This window comes from Pogoniulus pusillus, chromosome 15, assembly GCF_015220805.1.
Source record: "Pogoniulus pusillus isolate bPogPus1 chromosome 15, bPogPus1.pri, whole genome shotgun sequence".
In the NCBI taxonomy this organism is placed as follows: Eukaryota; Metazoa; Chordata; class Aves; order Piciformes; family Lybiidae; genus Pogoniulus; species Pogoniulus pusillus.
Window position 1 is genome coordinate 11801878 of NC_087278.1, and position 17608 is coordinate 11819485.

General features: G+C 43.7%; 1 protein-coding gene and 1 long non-coding RNA gene across 2 annotated transcripts; one reads left to right on the top strand and one right to left on the bottom strand.

The window, feature by feature from the left end:
• Positions 1-3819: 3819 nt before the first annotated feature.
• Positions 3820-16557, top strand: LOC135181567 (uncharacterized). The gene is made up of 4 exons (XR_010304923.1): positions 3820-3883; positions 3966-4064; positions 14249-14300; positions 16466-16557. It is a non-coding gene; the product is annotated as an uncharacterized LOC135181567 (long non-coding RNA).
• On the bottom strand, positions 8631-11120 carry ASCL4 (achaete-scute family bHLH transcription factor 4). The gene has a single exon (XM_064154810.1). It carries the CDS (start codon positions 10595-10597, stop codon positions 10031-10033), a length of 567 nt encoding a protein of 188 aa, XP_064010880.1. The 5' UTR covers positions 10598-11120; the 3' UTR covers positions 8631-10030.
• Positions 16558-17608: the final 1051 nt, after the last annotated feature.

The following is a 17608-nucleotide window of genomic DNA, read 5'->3' on the forward strand; positions in this document are numbered from 1 at the left end:
TTTTTGCACAGTGGCTGGTGGTAAAATCACATTGCTGCCTTCTTTTTGGATGGGGGCTGGGATTTTTAAATTTTGCTTATTAAGCAGATCCTTCTCTACCTTCTGTCCAGCTGCTGCAAGGCATGCCCAGCTACATAGTGTGACCAGCAGAGAAATGTTAGCAAGAAAGAATGATAAATCAGGCTGGTTCACAAAGTCAGTGCCTTCCCTTTTCCCTGTGGTGCCCCGCTCAGCATCCCCATGGTTTCCAGCAGCACTTGTGACTCCCAGCTTGGAGGATTGGGAAGAAGGAAGGCAGTGGTGCAGCTCCTCATCTAAGGGAGACCTTCTGTGCTTGTCTTTTGCCTAGAGTCCTCATCCTAGGTTTCATCATGGTGCTGGGTTACTCTTATTCTCATCACTATTCAATTTTGCTCCTTCAGAATTAAGACCCCCTCCTTGTAGTTCGGTCCTAGCCTGCCCCACCTCTCATGTCTGCTTCTTGACAGAGGTAGCAGATGCAGCCGAACATGGCCAAGCTTGCAAGTAGCGCCTGAAGCCAACAAAACCTCAAGAGGCAAAGCTGAGACCTCTTTAGAGAAGCACTTCTGGGCTGAAACTGTAAAGCTAGGCCCTGGCAGGGGGAAGGGAGGTGGGGGATGGGGCAGGACCACTCCTCTTTCCTAGTGTAGGAGGATAAGTATGTCAGGGGAAGGAGGAAAACAATTAAACTGGTGGGAAACAACTGCACTGGCTGGTGGCAAGGCCAGGATGGAAGTCATCCCTCTCCCCAGCCCTTCCTATGATTCCCTCCAAGTCCTGCTCCGTAAGAGTTTCTGCTCTGCAAAATCTCTCAGCGTTTTTATATCTCCACAAGGTTTGCCTGCAAATATATTATCTTTATGTCTTTGAGGTGTTTGGTTGTTGTTCGTTTGGGTTGCTTTGGTTTGTTTTTTTCAGGAGCTAATCCTCCCCAAAGGTGCTGTATCTAATTCGTTCCTCTTTCCCTTGCTTCAGCCACGCAGCTGATGTGGTATCAAGCAGTGTGCCACACTTCAAACCCATTTTGTTTTCTTCCTCCCTTCTGTCATCCTTCTTCCTTTCCCCATGCATAAACATCACCCATACTCCTCTGTTTGTATGGCTGCTTTATTTCATTTATACATGGCACAGTTTATTATCAGTTTCATTCATTAAGCACCAGTGAGCTTTATCACCTCCCCACGAGTGTTCCCCTGGGATAAACCCTCTGCAGCTGAGCCTGAGAGTTTTTTGTGCTTCTTAAATTTAAAAAGCTACATCTAGAGAACAGCCTAATTATAGCATAATGCTGGCAGTAAAGTAGACACATAAAAAGATGGGAAAATTCCATTTATTTGTAACTACTTGTTCTCTTTGTGATCTCAGTGCAGATGGAAGAGATTGGTTAGTATGCAGTGCCAAAAGCTGACAGCCCTGGAATACAAAAATCTGCCTTATATGCCCAGAACCACACCACATTAAATAAAATAATGGGGACAAGCAAGGTGTTTTGTGAGCAGCACAGCAAACATAGCTTGGCTTGAATTTGTGTTGTATGCTCCCAGGCTTCATTGCCCACTACCATCCCCACATTTTCAACTCATCAACCTTTCACAGTCTATTCATTTAGCTTCCCCCTCCCAAATCCAAAGCTCCTTCAGAATACTCGTGTTTTCCTCCCCTGACCCCAGCATAACAGCAGAGAGGTAGTATGTTACATCAGTGCAAAGCACATAAGCGTGCTGATAGCTGGCTGCTGCCCATAGGCTGGATAGCTGTCAAGCTGAAAAGACAATTTCCATTATCTTTGCCCTTTGTAGGGACTCTAGTTTGTCATGTCTTTCTACTCTGATGCTACCAGCATTCATAAACTGTGTAGGAACTTCACGCCTTTGAGACCTCTGTCTCCAGTCATATCCGAGGAGAGCTGAAGGGTCTCCATAATTTTCCAGGAAGAAACTGTCAGAGAGATGTATGGAATCCTGAACTTCTTTTAGCCTGGCTAAAAAACATGATCCATACCAATATTTATTTTTTCATAGATCCATGGTGTGCTAGTTTGAAGCAGGCTAGAATGTTTTGGTGAGAAAAAGTAGATCATAGGCTGTGAAAGGAAAACAATGGTGATGTCTCCTTCCCTCAGAGTCTTGCTGAACAAGAAGAAAGTAAACATTAGATAACACTCTCACCATTTTTGTTGCACTCTCGGGCTGGGCTTTGACTGAGCTGCATCTCCCTAACCTCACCTGCCACTCACTTTTGCTTCTTAACCTCTTGGCTGAACCTCTATTCTTCCTTAGGACTGGGGTAAGGTTGAGAGGGGCAGGGGGAAGGTGCAAGGGTGGTTGAGAGCCCCTCCTGGGGACTCAGGTTTCTGGGAGGGGAGTTGTGTTTCTGTATTTTTTTTACCTTGTATATTTCTGTCTATAACTGTATATATTGTAAATAGCTGCTTGTACATTGTGCTAGCTGTAAATATAAAGCTTCATTTATATTCCCAGAGCCGGCTGAGACTAGTCTGGGTACCTTCTAAAGTGTGTGGGGGGTGGGGTACACCCAAACCATCACACATGGTAACATAAGCTTTACTCTTAGTGCTTCAGTAAATGCAGAATCATTCCTAAATGACAGTGAGTCCCACATCATTTGCTCTTAAACCTTTTGGAGCAGAGTGAAGGAGTTCAAACTGACATACAGGCTTGCTGGCTGCTCTCCACCCCTGTAACACACATTTTTACAGGTTTTGGCCCCCTCAGACATAGCTAGAGACAGTGGTGGTAATGTCAGACTCTTCAGCCACCCAGCTTCGCAGGTGGATGTTTTGACCTTGCAAATTCCCCTCAGTTTACGTGAACACATTAAATTACGACTGGAAGTGGCTAAAGGGCAGATGCACTGGCTGTTTTCTTGTGTCTGCCCCAGAGGCTGAGGTCTCCAGCAACTGAGTGGCACAGGAACCAGACCCAGCATGAAGTACCACAGTTCATTGTCCAGAGCTGGCCTCCTAACCTCTGACCAACCCCTACTTTGAAAAAAAAGAGAAATTTAGCTTGCACTTTGAGGCTTTCTTCCCATGGGGATTGGCTGAAAACCAGTCCAAGGTTCAGAAGCTTCTGGAGACAGGACGTCTCACAGAGCACAGGTTAAGCTTTATTTCCTCTGGAAAGGAGACAGAAAAAAACCCTTACAGGCTTTGTCTTGGATTTGCAAGGTGCAAGTCTGCATGAAGCTCCTGGTCTCCCCAGGAAAAGCACAGTGACAGAGCTCTGCTCCAGGGCTGGACCGTGGGTACCCTGGCATTTCCACCTCATACCCATGCAGCTGCTGTGTTGCTTAGGAAAAATCATTCTTGTCTAAGCTGTGACAAATACATTTAAATCAACTAAACCAGCCTCTTCCTGTGCTTTTCCTCTGAAGAGTACCAAATAAACCCAGCCTCTGCACACACTCATTCTATCCATTCCTGACTTGAGTTTTCATTGCTGCTGCTCACTTCATTTTTCAACTGCAGTTTGCAACCGGGCAAAGGATTTTCATCCCAAGGCTGCGTGTGCCTCATTGCCAGGCTAGAGCTCTGAATCTCACCACCAGCCCTGGCCTGTGAACCATCCACACCCTTCATATACTTAAGCAGCTGCCACACTGCATGCTGAGGCTGTGGAAGGACAAGTCCTAACAGGCTGATAACCAAGCACAGGTGTGACACCAGGTGACTTTCATACAGGGCTTTATCCAATCAGGAAAGCTCAATTGGCTTCAGTGACAGACTTGCTCCTTTAAAGCCCTTGTGGTAAGCTTCTCTGTCTTTTTATCAGACCTACATTTTGGCTTGGCTTTCTAAATGAGAATTTTTTGAGTGATACCAGAGCTCAAGGCTATTGAAGTATGAATGCTGGAACAGGCCCCACTGAATCCCACTCTCAGAGAGCTGTAACTCCCATCTTACTGCCCATCTCTCTTTCCAGAGTGAGGCTACAGCTCTCTTCCCATTCTGCCATCATCTGCCTGTCCAGAACCTTGCTGCCATCCAAGCACAGCTGGCTGATGGATCCTCAACCTACCAGGTAACTGTATCTGCTCCATGAGAGTCAGAGGAATAATCATGCAATGTGAACATGAATGGGTAGGGGAAAGGATGTTCTGATGACATAAAGAGGTGGCCCTTTGTGCTAGTTTGAAGCCAGCTAGAGTGTTGTGGTGAGAAAAATTAGACTACAGACTGTGAAAGTGAAACAATGGTGATGTCTACTTCACTTATAGGCTTGCTGAGATGTATAAGAACAAGAACACAAACCTAGATAAGGGAGATGCTCTCTGTCTGGGCCATAGGCTGCATTTCTCTCTCTAACCTAACTTGCCATCTCTCTGATTAATCCATCTGCTTCCTAACACCCCTAGCCAACCCTCCAATCTTCCCTGGGCACAAGGTAATGTCTGGGGTAAGGTAGAGAGGGGTGGGAGAAGGTGGAAGGGTGGTTGGGAGCCCCTCCTGGGGACTCAGGTTTCTGGGAAGGGAGTTGTGTTTCTGTATTACCTTTTACCTTGTATATTTCTGTCTATAACTGTATATACTGTAAATATGTGCTTGTATATTGTGCCAGCTGTAAATATAAGCTTCATTCAATTTCCAGAGCTGGCTGAGTCTAGTCTGGGTGATTTCTGAAGTGGGGGGGGGACACACATGTAACATCCAAACCATCACATCCTTTTACTCCAGAAAACACTACCAGCTTCTTCCACAGCACACTAAATTAACATACTGGTCTCTATTGATTTCCCAGGGTCTTGACTCAGGGTGGCTGAGTCATAACATTTTCAGCCAGCTCTGGGACATCTTCTGAGCAGTGCCACCTTGTCAGACTGCTGTAAGTTCTAAACAAATGAACTTGTCAGTCTGTGTTCACCACACCAGCATCCTAGACCTATCTTTGTATTTGCTCCACAATTGACTATCTGGAGATCCGCTGAGATATAGAAAGACAGATCTATCTCTAGAAACACTTCCCCTCTTTTAGTTTGTTCTTCTAGCAAGGACAACTTCCTTTGCTCTGGAAGTGGACACATTCACAGTGCTGTGGAAAGAAATGTACAAAAATCATGTGGGAAGTAAATGAGTAAGCATTTATAGCAGATTTTTATCTACAAGCACACCTTCAAGCTGATGGAGGATGTTGCTCATCCTGTGTTCACACACAGGCTTTCAAACCTCGTGGAAGAGCTGGGTACAGCTGCTCCCCATTTGTCTAGAAGAAATTTACCTCTTACTATGTAGCCATTTACCTGCACTTTGAGGCTTACTAGTGCTGAACATCTGCTGAAGATATGTGTACTTCCAATTCATTTTGGAGGCACTTAGGGCTCTGATCAGCTATTGTGATTGACCTCAGCTAACTTCAGCAGGGCTCTCCTACTAGTGCCGCTTGAGAGTCTCTCTTCAAAATACTTTGAACTTTGTTTTGTCTCTTTCCCAGGTCTGCTGGTAGCAAATGTTCTCAAAGATTCTTTATTTTTGTGTGGACTTTCCCTGTTCATTTATTCCAGTGACAAAAATTTGCCCTGATTGATCATGTGAACATGACTTTTTTTCTATAATGCCTCCTCATTTTCTTTGGCCACGTTATTGACACTGGGTAATACAACATGAAAGGAGTGTGGATGGTCTTTTACAAAGAAATCTGCTAACTAGCTATTAGAGGATTAAAAGAAATCTCACAGCCAGGGTTACACATCTGCAAAATGCTGATCATATCAAGGAGCAAATGGATTTGTAATTTACTGGGAGAAGAGGGAAGACTTTAGATGTGTGCTTTTTTTCACATTTGATAGAAAGATTGAAGTGTCTGCTCCTGGTGTGCAGCAGTTTGACAAAACTTTAGCATGGCTGCCTGCAGATATCAGTGTTCACCTTTCTTGTAAATAGTAATTGCATCTCATGGAGAGAATTCTTCTGGTCAACATTCTTATTAAAACTTTAATTCTCATGGTCACAAGTTGGGATCATTGCCTGCTTTCAGTCTGATAATGATACACATTAGAAGTTTTGAAGAAAACTTTTGTCTAGACAGAAACAGCTTAAGAAAGCTTTTGAAATGTAGCATTCACTATAAACCTTTCCTGATGCCTGTAGGAAGCACTAATCCATAGTTCATAGCATCATAGAATCGGTCCAGGTTGGAAGGGACCACAAGGACCATCTAGTTCCAGCCACCCTGCCATGGGCAGGGACACCCTACCCTAGATCAGGCTGCCCACAGCCTCATCCAGCCTGGCCTTAAACACCTCCAGGGACAGGGCCTCAACCACCTCCCTGGGCAACCCATTCCAGGCTCTCACCACTCTCATGCTGAACAACTTCCTCCTCATGTCCACTCTGAACCTACTGATCTCCAGCTTTGCTCCATTCCCCCTAGCCCTGTCATTACCTGATAGCCTAAAAAGTTCCTCCCCAGCTCTTTTGTAGGCCCTCTTCAGATACTGAAAGGCCCCAATAAGGTCACCTGGGAGCCTCCTCTTCTCCAGACTGAACAGCCCCAACTCTTTCAGTCTGTCCTCATAGCAGAGCTGCTTGCAGCCCTCTGATCGTCCTCATGGTCCTTCTCTGGACATGCTCCAGCATCTCCACATCCTTCTTGTAATGGGGGCTCCAGGTGTGGTCTCAGTAGAGCAGAGGGGGAGATTCACCTCCCTTGACCTGCTGGCCACACTTCTCTTAATTTCAGAAATCTTGAGCTGTTTTCTACTTCCTTGTGTTAAAAGTGTGCAAGAGGTTTGCATGACAACAGTGTGAGAACTAAAAATGTCCAGCTTTCCTAAGGAGAGTGGTTCAACAACGGACAGATTTGTCCCATATTAGGAATATCTTTTTATTCCAGAAAATTATTTTCTTTCAAAATTAAGTTAAGCTGCACATGACACTCTGGGGTTTGTATCTTCAGCACTGAGGTTGGGTTTGGAGGTATTTTAAGGCCACCTCTGAAGCTGTTAAAGATGTATAATACAAAAGAAAAGTAGCTATAGATTTATTAAAATGTAGACTTTTAACCAGTCTCCTCCATTTGAAATCCAGAGGCCTTTTCTAGAATATTATTTCACAAAGCTGATGTTTGGTAACAATTGTAGAGTATTAGGATATGCAAGAGCCAAACCAATCTCATCTAGACATGCAGCAGATCATCCTGAATCTCACATGGGCACAGACAGCCTGCAGTGGCAATGGCCAAACACAGGTCCAGGGTGTGATGCTTTCCACTCAGACTCCTATTGAGGAACACCTCACATGAGACAGAAATGAAACAGAGCAGAATCACAACCTAGCTCACTTCTCCAGCCAGCCTAAGTAGCTGATCATGGAGAAGGTGGTACACTGCATCATCTCTCTAGGATTTCACAGTCAGAGGATTATGATGACTCCTGGATATATCTCTGTATGAGTCAGGCCTCTGCCATGACCATCTAAGAGAAACATTTATCTGGGGCATATCTGATGTGTCCTGCCCAGGAAGTAACAGTCATTCTGGTAGCTTTTATTTATGGTTGTTCAGTCTGATTTGGCTATTTATTGTTATGATATGTATATATGCTGCCCCTCATTTCCAATGTGCTTTACAAACAAGTGTATGTTTCACAGAATCCATCTCATCTACTCAGAGGTTGTGTATGTTTTTCATAGATAACAGAGATTTGATCTCTGCTTTGAAGGGGAAGTACAGTTCAGGCTTACTGACAGTTACCAGCAGAACTACCATATTTCCAGAAATCTCAAAAATGAGGCAGAGAGAGAGAAGGCAGAAAGAGAGAGGCTGAATCTCTTGTCAGAGACTAAAAAGGGAAGGGAAAACAAACAAACAAAAAACCCCACACTTGCCAGGGGAAGTATAGGCTGGATGCTAGGAGGGAGTTCTTCACAAAGACAGTGATTTGCCACTGGAATGGGCTGCCCAGGGAGGTGGTGGAGTCGCCATCCCTGGAGGTGTTCAAGAAAAGCCTGGATGAGGCACTTAGTGCCATGGTCTAGTTGACTGGCTAGGGCTGGGTGCTAGGTTGGACTGGATGATCTTGGGGGTCTCTTCCAAGCTCATTGATTTTTATGATTCTGTGAAACAAAACACTCAAAATAGTGGACCCTAATCAGCCATTCAGATCACTAGCTTGCCCTCCTTCCCTTTCTTCAATAACAAATGCAAACAACTGAGAAATAAGAGCTTTGGCTCTGGATATGAACTGCCCATGTAACCAGACGTCCACCCTTTTGGTCCGAGATGCAGACCCTGCAAAAGTAGCAGCTCTCAGAAAAGCAAAACAGTCAATAGAAAAGGAAGCAGCCCACCACAAAAAGAATAAAGAATGAAGTCTAAGACTGCCATGGACACAACAGCTTCAAGTGTACAAATGTTCAGAGGAGCCTGCTAGAAATCAGTAGAGTATTTCTATATCCAGTAATTTTGACTAGACTCCCACAGCGCAAAGCTGCTCCTTATCCAGACTTAAAGATCTAGATTAAAAGTGTACTTTTGCAGATAAAAGTTCACATTTACTTTCTATCCATTTTCTTAATTCTTTCCTGCAAACACTCCTGTCTCATTAGCTACCAACTTAAAGTGGAAAAAAAAACAAAACCAAAATCTCACAGCCAGGATTAATTTGTTGTTTTATTGAAAGGAAATTTATGGGCACATTTTGAGGTATTTGATCAACATTTGTTCTTATTTAGACACAAGTATTTTTTCAGGTGTTCAGTCAGCACGATATGGAGGAAAGACAGAAAGACACAAACCTGTTTCATCAACACAAAGCCAAGAAATCAAAAGTTTGAGAGGTTTATGAGAAGCATATGAGTAAAACAGAGTTCACCCCATATTCAGAATGGCATTTAAGCACACAGCTAAATGTTATCAAAATCTGGCCTTGGAGAAAGGAAGACTTTCAAGCAATTTGAAGATGAGATTTCATTTTAAGTAGATAAGGTCTAAATTAAAAGTACTCTATAGATTCTGAGAGATTAATTTTAAATGGTATATTCTTTCAAATAGTAATAAAGTCATCTAAACAAAAGGACAAATACATTTTCATGCAGATGTAAACCGATATATTCAACGATTCAATGTTACCCTCTTTGCACACACTGGTGTCTAACCACTACAGGAATGCATTTCCAAGCATATAATCTTTGACCTGCCAAATAGTTATATTTATAGTTTTCCCCATAAACTGTTTCCAGTAAAGCAAAAAGGCAGGCAACTTTTTGTTTGTTTGTTTTTCTTCTTTTCAATCTCATAAGTGGAGATTTGCTTCTGAGGGTGCAGTTTTACAGAACTGTTTCACTCTTCCTGGCAATGATCAGAATGGAAGTGTCAGGTTTTCTTTTCCTAAACATTACCTTTGAAAAATAACCAAACAGTCAGTGTCCAATACATGAGGTTTTTTTTCTTTCCATTCAGAAGATGCTGTAAAAGAAATTCATTCTCAAATATAGCAAGATCTACAACTTTTTTTTGTCTTTTCATAAATGTAAGCATTTATGTGAATTTTCTAAACAATTTAGGGAGAGACATTTTGTCTAAATCTTACCTTTCCTAGTCCAAGTGTTTGCAACTCAGTGCACCTCAGGTTAGCAGCCAGAGGAAAAATAAAACAGACAATAAGACTTACAGGAGGAAGAAGGAGAAAGGGGAGGGGTACTTCCCAAAACGGATGCATCCGATTTTGATGTCTCAAGTGAAAGGCAGCAGAAAATAGACAAACAGAGTAAAAGCTGAATGAAAAGTAGAATGTAAATGTCGTTTCAGGTTTAACAATCCAAAGGAAGCGTAGCAACACAGCTGAAGTCACCTGAGAGAGATCTGTTTGCTTACAAAGCATCTTTAGGTTTTGCACAGACAATATTTGAAGCCCTTTGAAGACTGAAAATATTTTTTTTTCCCCTAGCTCTTTCCTTTTCCTGGTATTCATTTTCATCTGTAGAAACCCCCCCAGGGTTTGAGATTTGTTTTCAGCTGCACTTGAAGCTTTCTGTCTCCAGAGAGGTCATTACCTAGCTGCCCGTCTCCTCAAATTCACTGTACGGGGATGAAGCTGAAGAGGTTTTAGACTCTCCATCACTGTTGCACTCCCGCAGGGGATCAGGACTGCAGGTTTCCGGGACTTCCTTGGCAGAGACTGTTTCCTTGCTGCTAGACCCTAAGGGACGACAGTCCAGCAAGCTCTGCAGGTGTTTGATGTAGCTTATTGCGGCTCTCAGGGTCTCCACTTTGCTGAGGCGCTTGTCAGCGAATTCCTTGGGCAGGTGCTCTCTGAGGCGTGTGTAGCCCTCGTTCACACAGCGCACCCGCTGCCTTTCTCTCTCGTTCCTCTTTCGGATGAAGGCAGGCTCAAAGGAACAGTCATAAACGCCCACATAGCCAGGGAACGGGATGTAGGAGATGCGACCTGTACGCCCACCGTAGGCTTGCTCCCAGTAAGAAGGGTCCAGAGGGAAGGGAACCCCAAACGGCTCTCTCAGGGGGATCCCGTGGGGATGCATGTGGTTGTTCGGCAGGGATACAGCTCCTGGAAATGCAATCCTGTTCAACAGTCCATCATCATCTTTATTGCTCTCCATGCTTCTCCTTTTTCTCACGGGTGGAATATCAGTTCCTGAATTTGGCTTCCAAATCTTCTATCAGTCCAAGCAAGGAGGAAACATTTGTTGCAGCTACTCTGCCCCGCAGGCTGCAATTTCCTCCTGTGGCGTATAAAAATTCAGATCTCAAAGCACTGCTAATGACTTAGGAGGTCCACTCCGTGCTTGGAAATCAGCTCTAAGCCTTCTTGTTTTTATAGATGCAGGATGTCAGCTAATTTACAGACAGGTTTCGAGGACCATCACTCCACACTTTAAACCCTTCTTTTCCTCTGATCTTCATATTTCAAAAGGTAATAAGAGGGTTCTCGTGTATTCCTTTCCTCCCTGCTTGAAATTATGACCATAAGAGTTAAAGCCAAACATAAATAATCTTCCAGGCTCTAAACACTTCTCATGTATTGTAATCCACGATATCGTTTGATATAATTGTCTCCAACAGATGGGTAATTTGCAAAGTTTACAGGGATCTTCAAAGTTTTGGCAGAACTCCTCCCTTTCAGGAACCAAGGATCTTCTGTCATCTGAAAACTACCCAAAGGCTTTTCACAATGAAATCCAAAAAAACAACTGCTAGCTTTGTTGTTTCGGCTGCTCTGGTCTAACTGAAACGGCTTACAAGCAGTTTGCAAAACTTACATGGCACGTCTGGAGCTTTCTGGGGAAGCTGAGAAATCTTCAAAGCAAAGAGTGCTCTCTTGTGGTTGCGAGTCATGTCAGATCAAGAACGAGCATATGAAGGAACCAGCTTTTTTCGCCTGAAGAGAGGCTTTTGCAACAAGTGTGAGTTTCACAAACTGAACAGGGGCAGTTTGCAAAAATCTTCAACATTCTGCATGTTTCTGTTCACGGCAGGAACGTTCTGGTTAGCTTCACGGGCACCTGCCTCAGGGAAACAGACAAACAAATAAACAAGGGAGATGCCCTGACTGCCCCCTGTGTAGCTATTACTAGATGTTTACATAGGTATTGGCTTACCTGGTGGACCCCACACACTGCCTTAATTGGTAAGCTAAAAATCCCTCTTCGCTGGGCCAGATTGCTGCTGCCTCCTCCAGTTTGCCTGCAGCTTGACAAGGAGAAGTGGGCAAAAGACAAGGACTTCTGGCAGTAAAAGGGCATAATGTTCTCATCCACGCCCTTCCTCTAAGATATCTTGTGTTAGGATCATCTTCTGCAGCAACTGAAGGACCTTTGACTTTTCTCACATTGTTGTTCAAGAGCAACATAGTTATAATATTTTTTTTTTCCAAAAGCACATCTTCACAGTTAACTGAATTTTGGTTTGGCTTGGTTTGGTTATTTTTTTAATGTTAACAGTTTGGGGAATTGACCATTTTGGTATGGGAGAGCCGTGGGAAGGGACAGACGTGAAAAGGTACAGCCCTGTAGGCTCTGTTAAAACTGCTCTGTTGCTCAAAGTGAAAGTTTCCACCCTGCTCAGCCTTTCATGCCAAACTGCCGTAGAAGCGTGAGTAACTGAAACAACATCCTCCACTCCGAGAAGCACATCTGTCTCTGCTGAGTCAGAAACCAGCAGCAATGATGTCAGTGTGCATTTTCAAGTCAGCCTTTGTATCTTTGCTGGCCTATTCTGTAGCTTCAAAAAACAACGGTAATCTTCAAAGTAGGATGAACATACAGGCAGAATGTTCCAGACAGACATGGGTGAGAACAGCCCTGGACTCTGATCTATGCCAGGGACAGGAGCAGCACCAAAACAGCTCAGAAGACAGGGCATATATCCATCTACTTTTGCCTCTGTTGCTAACATTGGGTAGCAAGAGCTGATGTTTAAAGCTGAAAGGTTTGTGGTCTACCTGGACTTCAGCAAAGCCTTTGACACCGTCTGCCACAACAAGCTCCTGGCAAAGCTGGCAGCTCGTAGCTTGGACAAGTTCACTCAGAAATGGGTCAAGAACCAGATGGAGGGTCAGGCCCAGAGAGTGGTGGTGAATGGTGCCACATCCACTTGACAGCTGTCACTAATGGTGTCCACCAGGGATCAGTGCTGGGCCTGATCCTGTTCGATATCTTTATTGATGATCTGGACCAAGGGATTGAGTCCAGCATCAGTAAGTTTGCAGATGACACCAAGCTAGGAGCAGGTGTTGATCTGTTGGAGGGTAGGAGTGCCTGCAGAGGGACCTTGCCAGGCTGGATGGGTGGGCAGAGGCCAATGGGATGAGATTTAACAAGGCCAAGTGCAGGGTTCTGTACTTTGGCCACAACAACCCCAAGCAGCACCACAGGCTGGGGACAGAGTGGCTGGAGAGCAGCCAGGCAGAGAGGGACCTGAAGGTACTGGTAGATAGTAGCTGAAGATGAGCCAGCAGTGTGCCCAGGTGGCCAGGAGAGCCAATGGCATCCTAGCCTGCATCAGGAATAGTGTGACCAGTAGGACAAGGGAGGTTATTGTTCCCCTGTACTCAACACTGGTCAGGCCACACCTCGAGTCCAGTTCTGGGCCACTCAATTCAAGAGAGATGTTGAGGTGCTGGAATGTGTCCAGAGAAGGGCAACAAAGCTGGTGAAGGGGCTGAAGCACAGCCCTGTGAGGAGAGGCTGAGGGAGCTGGGGGTGTTTAGCCTGGAGAAGAAGAGGCTCAGGGCTGACCTCATTGCTGTCTACAGCTACCTGAAGGGAGGTTGTAGCCAGGTGGGGGTTGGTCTCTTCTGCCAAGCAACCAGCAACAGAACAAGAGGACACAGTCTCAAGTTGTGCTGGAGGAGGGATAGGCTGGATGTTAGGAGGAAGTTGTTGCCAGAGAGAGTGATTGGCATTGGAATGGGCTGCCCAGGGAGGTGGTGGAGTCACCATCCCTGGAGGTGTTAAAGAAAAGACTGGCTGGGGCACATAGTGCCATGGTCTAGTTGACTGGATATGGCTGGGGGATAGGTTGGACTGGATGACCTTGGAGGTCTCTTCCAACCTGGTTGATTCTATGATTACCTAGGAGTTAGCTAATGTATTTCATGAAGGGTTGAGATCTCTTTCAGCCACAATTAAATGTCTTTCTGAAATATGTGCCGTAGATCAGATGGCTTCCATCACACCATATGGGTGTGAGGCAAGAAGCACTGGGGAACATCCCAGGCATGTATGACTCGTTTCAGATGAAATAATCAAGAGAGTCTTTCTGCCTTTTAACAAATCTTTGGAAGGAGTTGAACATTATGTGCTTTTCAGTATCACTTCCACTATAAACCTCTGCCCAGTAGAAATGTTTCTGAAATGAATGCTTAAATGAAAATAACTCTTGCACTGTACCACAGAGGTACATTTTCTTAAAACAAAGAGTTGGCATTTAAGCAAATACTTGAGGAAGGAAAAGGACATTTGATCTGTGTCATCGTTAGGTTTAAATCCCTGCTCTCGGGCAGCGTTCCTTAAAGGAAATGGAAGCATGCCCCCTGGGGGGGCCATCTCAGGTGCTGGAATGCTTCACAGCTCTCCGTGGCCTTGCCAGAAGCCTAGCCATGTTCAAAAGGCAGGGTTACATTTCAGTTCTGTCATGCAAATGTACTATTCCCTGCCTCTTTCTTATGTTTACTGTAAATGCAGGTCACTAGCACTTCCCAGGGTGTCAGAGCTGCACGTGTGCTAATCAAGCATCTGCTCTTCCTACAGAAAAGATTCCTGTTGTTAATCCTTTAGAGAAGTACATGAACAAAACCGGCAGGTAAATATTTTTTTTGTTAAGTCAAATGATTGAATCTGATCTCCTATCAAGTGGACTCTGCAGTCAGGCTTTGCTTGTGTGCAAGAGAAATAAGAAAATATGCCAGGAGGTTTTCACTGAACAGCTGTCGGTGAAAGGTTGTGGCCAGAGTAACGACATCAAACCCATGTGGTTAAAGTCGTCCTCCCTTTATTGCAGTGATACAGTGTCTTTTATGCCAAACTTAGAAGAGGCATATTCAGATAGCTTAATTAAGAGTGGTACATGTGGAAGGCAGTGATAGGTTAAGGCTTAAACAAACATGTATGGGGCCAGCCTCCTGCGGTCAGCAGATCCTGCCCCCTTGCAGCTGGATGCGGGGGCTGTTTCATTGCCTTAGTTCCTGCCTCTGAGATGAGCTCCAAGGACACTCTTCGCAGCATAGGTTGCTCATGTTTATCAAATCATGTCCTCTGTCACCAAGAAAAGCTTCCACAAAGAACCTATCTTGTTGACAGTCTAATGTCATTTGCTTTGAAAAGGATTTGCCCCAGAGCAGGGAGCCAGCACAAGGCCAGTGAATCCCACTGAACATCCTCACTGAGAGCATGACCAGGCTTAAAGCAAGGTATTAATTTCCATACAGACTTCTGCAGAAAGCAGGCCCTTTTAAACATGTCTGCACAAGCATACTCAGTGAAAGTAGCAAGACTGGCCTACCAATGGGAAAGGCTAACACATTCTTTTTGATGTTAAGAGTACATGGATAATGTTACTCTTCTAAGACAAGTGTTTGATTTTCTTCCTTACACTGTTTCTCCAGTTAACTCTTCTTTTGCACCTTTTTGCCTCAATGATGCTTCGCCGTCAGAATGTAATATCCTCCATGCTGATATGAAGCAAGGTGGCCTGGTTTGCTTTCCAGGGGATACAAATCAGGTGTTACTGACTGCTTTACAATGGCAGAAGTTGTACTGTTTCTATTTATATTCTGTGTTTTGCTTTGGTTTGCTTGGGTAGGTTTGGGCTGATTCTATTGTTCTTAAATACAAAGTTTAAATGGGGACATTGGAGGATTCCTTACATACTCCATTGACCATGGCATTTGAACAAGTTCTCTTCTTTCTCTACTTTATATCTCACGATATGCACTTAATTACCGAGCCAAAATGAACAGAAAACATTTCCAACACACCTAAAAATAACACATTGAGGCATCTTCCTTCCAGATATAACCTAGTTGTGATTTTATTTGCATACATCCTAATATATACCTGAAAGGACTTAATTGTTGTATAAAAGAACCTTCAACTCATTCACACTTCCACAAGAATCATGAATGATACTACTGACATTACAGTGATTACTTTGAAGGAACAGACTTTCCTTGGCATCATGTCCCTTTGCATTTGAAAAGAAATTGATTAGTGGAAATACAGTAGCAGAAACACAGGAACATGCAAATCCACCTAATATCCTGACAGATGATGTCTCAGCTATTTCACCTGTCAACACATTACTGAGAAGGAAGAAAAGGAAAACACACCAAGAGTTTAAAAAGAGACTCTCACAACTTTGTGGTTTGGTTATATTTTATTGTAATTATAACTTCTAATATTTATTATACATATTGTAGTTTGTCTGGGCAGCTGTATTTTATTTGCAGATATAAACCTGTGAAATTAACAGTTCCTCTTGTTAACTGCATATAACAGAGTTACAGTAATAACTGCAATTTATGCTGGGATCCAGAAATGCAAGATCAAATAGTTTCGCATCTCTCTAAACCTCTTTACCCTTAAGCATGGGACATCTCTTTCCAGCTCTATAGCTACAAGTGAGAGCTGCACCGCACCTACCCAGGTTTCATACTGTGATTGTCAACAAAATACAAGCCTGCCAAATGCTGACAGGCCAATAAAAGGTATTGAGAAGTTTAGATTTTTTTATGTTAAAATGGTTGGCTTCATCCACTGCTTCCTGTGTAACCCTCATTCAGTGTAATTCTGCTTACTCTAAGAAAGAACCCAAGAGGGCACGTCTGCAATAACAGAAGAGAACTGATCGTATTGAGAAGTGGTCATGGCCCTGTAGGGACTTCTGCTCACACAATAGGGGAGGACTGAAGAAGTGTGCTTACTGCATTTCTTTCCTCCATGGTTTCACAAGTCTCCCTTATCTTTCAGTATGTCTCTAGGATCTGAAGATGACTTGAAAAATAGCTCTGCAATTTGTTCCTCACACAGCAAGTACTGTTATAAATGTCAATAAACTAAGCTTTCAGGGGACATAGTGCAGTTGTCTTATCAAAACACTTCACATATAATAAAAGTGTTTGATATATAAAAGAGTATCTTCCCTCGCAGAAGAAAGAGTTCTCCAATGTGTTTTATCACAATACTTTGGGCATGCGGAATACATCTCTGTAGGCATAGATTAATTTCTCATTCAGTGACACTTCATATTATCACTGGCTTCCTTTGATACTTGTGCTTTAAACTGGTAGTTAAGATATCACTCGTTCGAGGGAGTAACGTGACTACAAAAAAGCTGGAATCTCAGAGGACACATGTTTGACAGTAGGAAAAAACACTCTTATCTGTGTATGACTACATCCAATCTGGCTCGTAGGCTCAAAGTATTACTTTCAGCTCAGATTGTTGAAATAGCGCGAGGATTTCAGTGCCAGGGCAGTTCTGTGGTGGAATTACGCTATCATAATTGGCATTAAGACAAGCTGAGAGCTTGGGATAGCCTAGCATTTCGGGGCAGAACTGGGATGTAGAGTGTAACTGCAAAGTTGTAAGGATGGCAACTGGAACTGGAAGGCCTCCAGCCATCTCCTATGTTTTAGGGAATGCAAAGAGACTTTTGGGGTTGTAACCGTTTGCTGGAGTTGGTAAGAAAGATATGAAGTATTAGCACCAACCACGTGAATACATGGCACTACACATAAAAATGAAAGAGAACCATATGAATACATGATACTACACACACAAAAATGAAGCACAGGTAAACCCTTCAGTCAAGCTTAGCACTCCCTAAAAACCTGTGGACCTGATGAGCTCTTTCTTGACTTGACAAAATAATGCTTGTAGGCCAATTCAGACACACTTATTCATGGTTAGAGTAAGGATTATCTGGCTTAGTGGAGAATAGGAGAGGTTGTGGGATATGTGATAATGAGGTCATTCTCTTGGTCACAAATGACAGGGACCTGGATTTATTTCACCTATATGCAGCCCTTTAGAAGTTACATATTTAGACTAAACTAATTATGTGGGTCCCAGTTACAGGCCATAGACAAAGAGAAACCGCTCCAAAGGGAA